The sequence below is a fragment of the Trachymyrmex septentrionalis genome, unplaced genomic scaffold (genome assembly GCF_001594115.1).
Source record: "Trachymyrmex septentrionalis isolate Tsep2-gDNA-1 unplaced genomic scaffold, Tsep1.0 scaffold283, whole genome shotgun sequence".
Classification (NCBI taxonomy): Eukaryota; Metazoa; Arthropoda; class Insecta; order Hymenoptera; family Formicidae; genus Trachymyrmex; species Trachymyrmex septentrionalis.
Genome location: NW_017305445.1, coordinates 134,689 through 139,558, shown reverse-complemented (window position 1 = coordinate 139,558; position 4,870 = coordinate 134,689). Strand labels below are relative to the sequence as shown.

The 4,870-nt window shown below is 37.8% G+C and overlaps 1 protein-coding gene across 5 annotated transcripts in view; it reads left to right on the top strand.

Moving 5' to 3' along the window:
- The window catches only part of LOC108749259 (sodium/potassium-transporting ATPase subunit alpha), a 72,362-nt gene that overhangs the window by 63,574 nt on the left and 3,918 nt on the right, over positions 1-4,870 (top strand). Inside the window, exon 8 of one of the 5 annotated variants that reach the window (XM_018487831.1) lies at positions 3,915-4,009. The exons of the other annotated variants lie outside the window; for them this stretch is intronic. Within the exon in view, the coding sequence (XP_018343333.1) occupies positions 3,915-4,009 (95 nt within the window). The remainder of the gene's footprint in view (positions 1-3,914; positions 4,010-4,870) is intronic. 5 annotated transcript variants of the gene reach the window in all.

Genomic DNA, 4,870 nt, shown 5'->3' with positions numbered 1-4,870 from the left:
TATATCCTCGCTCTAACAATAAGCTGGATTGAGTTTGGTTAAGCGACGCTTGCTCGTCTATGATTTGTCGTCGACCTTTTCAGAATTTTTATAAAATTCTGAAAGAATTGTATTGTTATGGTAATATTACGCTGTTATCTTACGAAAAAAGTAAACTCTTATGATATATATTTTAACATGTATTCTCCTTTTTTTTTTTTTAGTACTTTTTTTCACCAAAAGTGAGACGACTTAATTACAAGACGGGCAATCGTGAATTTTTCCTTTTCAAAGAATTTTCTCTTTCTTTTATATTAACGGTCACAGGCGCTTCCATCATGACGATCCTCGGTCGTATTAGTATTGTTTCGTTACATCTAAGGTAAGCCAATCGCATAAAAGCCTCTCTGTATCTCTCTTTCTCTCTCTCTCTCTCTCACCCTCTCTCTCTCTCTGTCTCTCTCTCTCTCTCTCTCTCTCTCTTTACATATCTAACTCTCTAATACTTAGTATCTCTATAGTTTTATTCTCCTTGAGCTCAATTTCCCATCGTTTTATAATTCCTCGCTGCAGTCGTCATCTGTCCTGGTTTGCCACTGGCTTGAGGTGTATATGGGTTGCTGAGACGTCCACGAATAGATGAACGTCGTTGTGAAGAACTCGCATGATCGGCCCCTTCAGCATTTTACTAATCTCGCCTTTTTTCCCCATTTGAAAATCTTTATTTTTTTGTTTCATCTTCCATCATCTAACCCTTTCATTTCTCTCTTTCTTTCTCTGTCTTCTCTCGCGTGCGTGCACGCTGTTTTTATGTGAATTTATTTTTCCTTCAGCTATATACTCTAACTCTATATTCTTTTTTCATATCATCTTTCGTACTGCGCCCTGTCGCTGCAAGTTTCTGAGTTTTCCCTCTCTACATCGTGATACAAGTATCAAGGAATGCAAGGGAATTTGTATATTGTATTGTGAATATTGTGTGATGTTTATCATAAATGTGCAACTTACACTTTGCGAATCCGCTCCGCGTCGTTGTCGGTACCACAAAGATTCGAACATAAAGATCGAACGATAAGAAAGAAAGTTTCGCACGTTCTGGAAGCCCGAAATGTTTTTATAGAGTAAACGGTAGTGCTCTCTCTATCTCTCTTTTTCCGTAGACATTTGAGTAGAACAGCATTACGATATAGAATAGAATTGTCATTCATACGTCGGTTTGCACATAGGAAACGTGACTTTTTTTCTTTTAATCTCTTTCTTTTTTCATCATTTTTCTCTACCTCTGTTCTATCTACCTCCATATTATTCCTGGCTGCCTTTATTGTCTCGAGCCAGGTTTTATCGTTGCTGCGCCTCGCTCAGGAAAACGACATTTCTTTTCAACTTAGAATTGGTTCATTTATTACGACTTATTGTTAGTGAAAATTCACCTGATAGTCTAACGCGGTGTACGTATGAACAAGAACATGATTGTTGCGTGTCCAAATTAAACGGAATCACAATTTTGATGAAATTGTAGGATATTGTATCTAAAGATTTATTTATTTGCTTCTGTCTCGCAGATATATAAATTAATTTTATGCAGCAAATAAAGCTATAATAAAGCTATATACCTACAATCAGCTGAATTGATTGAATCGATAGATGCAGAACAGCCGCAGGTTTGTCGTGTAATTTCTACACTTGTGTGACGCGCATTGCATATCTTTCCTAATTTTTCTCTTTCTCTTTTTGCAACAACAACTTCTTTCTCTTTTCTTCTGTAGAATTTATCGGATTTTTCTTAGAAAAATAGGCTCTGCATCAAACGATTCATTTTCTTCCTCTTTCATCGTCGGTTGAGCAACGATCGTTCTTAGTCATTTCGTAATGTAGCAAGTTTCGTCGACGCAATCGTTTAGGGAAGGCAGAATGGAACGAGGATTCGTTCCAAATGCATCGCGAACTGCATATCGATAGTGGAAATTAACAAATGTTTCGCACTGGTCGACGAAACTTAAGTTTTAATCAATTAGTTAAATTCTAATCGATCTTACACGTACATATATCGCATACTCCTGGAAGAGCATTACCACAAATAAAAAATGAAATTTTTGTAAAAGAGAACTACTTGATACGCGCGATTTTCTAAGGCAGCTAAGCTAACGTATCACTTTTTGTTTCGATATGAAAGATTTTCATATACTGCAACTCATGTAGTAGCATTTCCTGCAATTACAAAGGTGAAAATAAAAAATTGAGTTATGGCAATCTTCTTTCAGGAGTGGTATATATTATGTATATAGATATGTATATATATATATATATATATATATATATATATTTACATTAATCTTTGATGCTCAGTAATTATTACTATTATCATTCTTGTCCTCGTCTACTAGTCTTATTATTATCATTATTATTACAACCACAAGCCAGCATCGTTACTTATAGTTATGAATTTTTATTGCCATTACTATTTTTATCTACTATATCACAGCTGCCGCTGCTACTACCTCTATATATTACTACTATTATACTATACTTACTATTTACTTATACTGTTCATTACTTGCCACTTATATATCACCGCCAAAAGAGAAAAACACTTTTGTATATTTTAGAGCGTCATGAACTTTTCTTGCAGTTTTTATTCTTTACAGTCCTCTCACGTTTTATTCTATAATGCGCTGCCTACTGCCGCTGCCTTCTACCCACTCTGCGACTGGCAACTTTCTAATGGGTGCTGAAACGACTGATATACTTTTACAAAAACATTTGCTAACCGGGGAAATTCATATGTATATGTTAATTGGAAGTAGGAAATTGCCGTGGTAGCCCCCTCGTGCACAAGCGTAATTCTGTTGTTTGAAAATCATTTGATGACTCGTTAGAGAGAGCTTGGTAGTATATCTTTTGCGACAACGTGATACAAAATAAGATAAACGATTATGTGCATCAGGGGGTTGCGCCGCAGTATTAACGAAAACAGTGCTTGAGGTCGTACTCAGTTGAAGTGCACGAAAGAGAAGGGATCTTTTTCACCTGCATTTCTCAGAAATGTTCGATGATGATATCCACTTATCTCGTTTATATTTAGCCCTTTCAATTTGTAAGCTTTGGTAATGTTAGCTTTAAAGAAAATTGTTATTATTCCAATATCAATGAAAAATTGAGTACTTATAGCGAATTTTGCAGTAACAAAACTGTTTGCTGGAAACTGTTATGATGTTGAAATTATTGTAACTCTTTTTATCTCCCTGTAAATGTATATAAGTATACGTGATTCATCGAGCATCGCTGAGAATAATTCAATCGGAGACCGTGAGAGCCAATGGTAACAAAAATGATTGGAGATTCGCAGCGTGAAAACGTTAAAGTGGAAAAAGGACGGAAGGTCCGCGTATATAATTCTAATTCTGATTCTTTTTTCACTTGCTTCAGATATAGCACAAACGATTTCTTTCTCTCGGGCCATTTCTAGGCCGTCTTGTCTAAACGCAGCGCCTAACCCAATGCACAAATACACTCGCCAGTATTCGCTACTGTCCAGGTCCTCTTCGCTACACTTCGGCGCAATTTTCTAACGCATTTTTACGGCACTATTTTCTAACGCAATTTTCGTACGCAAGAGCAATTAATTTCTAACTGTAAGACAGGCTGCGTTTAGGATGGAACCGGTCAAGCACCTTGAAAGATCATCTTTTCGGAAGTTTCGCATGAAATTCCCGAATTATGAAAACGTAATATTGTCGGTAATATACGTGATCGACGCTGAACTGTGCGATCTCCAAATCCCTCTGTCTCTTTCGCTCGCACTGCGCGTACATACACGTTATCGAGAGTGTATGTGCACAAAGTACCAATAATGGTATAATATCTCTTGCATATAACTTCTTTATAATGCGGTGAGGGGGTAGTTAGCACACTTTCTAATCAGTGGTGGATGGCAGGTGCCGGCCATCTCGCTAGCCTACGAGGCACCGGAGTCGGACATTATGAAACGGCAGCCACGCGATCCTTACAGAGACAATCTAGTCAACCGAAGGTGGGTCTCCCAATTACCCACCTAATAAAAGAAACCAACAGAAACCTATTGCACTTACGTCCGTGTCAACTCACATACACGTTTTACCGTTGTCACTACTATCTACTTGTTTTCACATACACACATGTGTATCCACACGTCACACACACACACACACACACACACACACACACACACACACACACACACACACACACACAGAAGCATACCCGCCAGGGCCGTCAGACGTGATTGATCCTTTGCTTGGCAAGTAGAAGCGATAACCGGAAAATTCGATTCCCAGCATGCGCGAATCTTGCCTGATGTTCTACTAATACTGATGTACTTACAGATAGATTAGAAGCGATAGATTAGCTAGTATTTGTCCAACAAAGGGTTAATCGATAGTAACTACTACTGATGGTGAACAACGTTGGCGTCGCGTTTTCGATAATAGTTGACTGCTCTGACGATAATAGATCTTACACATGTACGTACACCCGTACATATGAATGTGCTTGTGAACCGAGTTAGAAGTAACTAGCCGTCCTGGCATTGTCTAAGCCGGCCGCACTCTATTCACCTGCATGACGCAGTAATAACTGACCTGGGACGACTATTGTGCACTTCTAACTTGGATCACAATGTATACACATAACACCTGATACATAACAATACCTAACAGAGTGTCTACTGATTTTGGCGACATGATAGAGTTATCACTGTCTACTTCTCATTTTTCGTGAAAATTTATTTTTTTGTAAAAACGTTACACACTTTTTTTAGCTGCAGAAGGGAATTGGTCGAAGGATAAAATTATTATGTTCCGCGTAAAGTTTTTGAGATTATCGTTGGTAAAATAATAGAAATCCTAACTTTTCT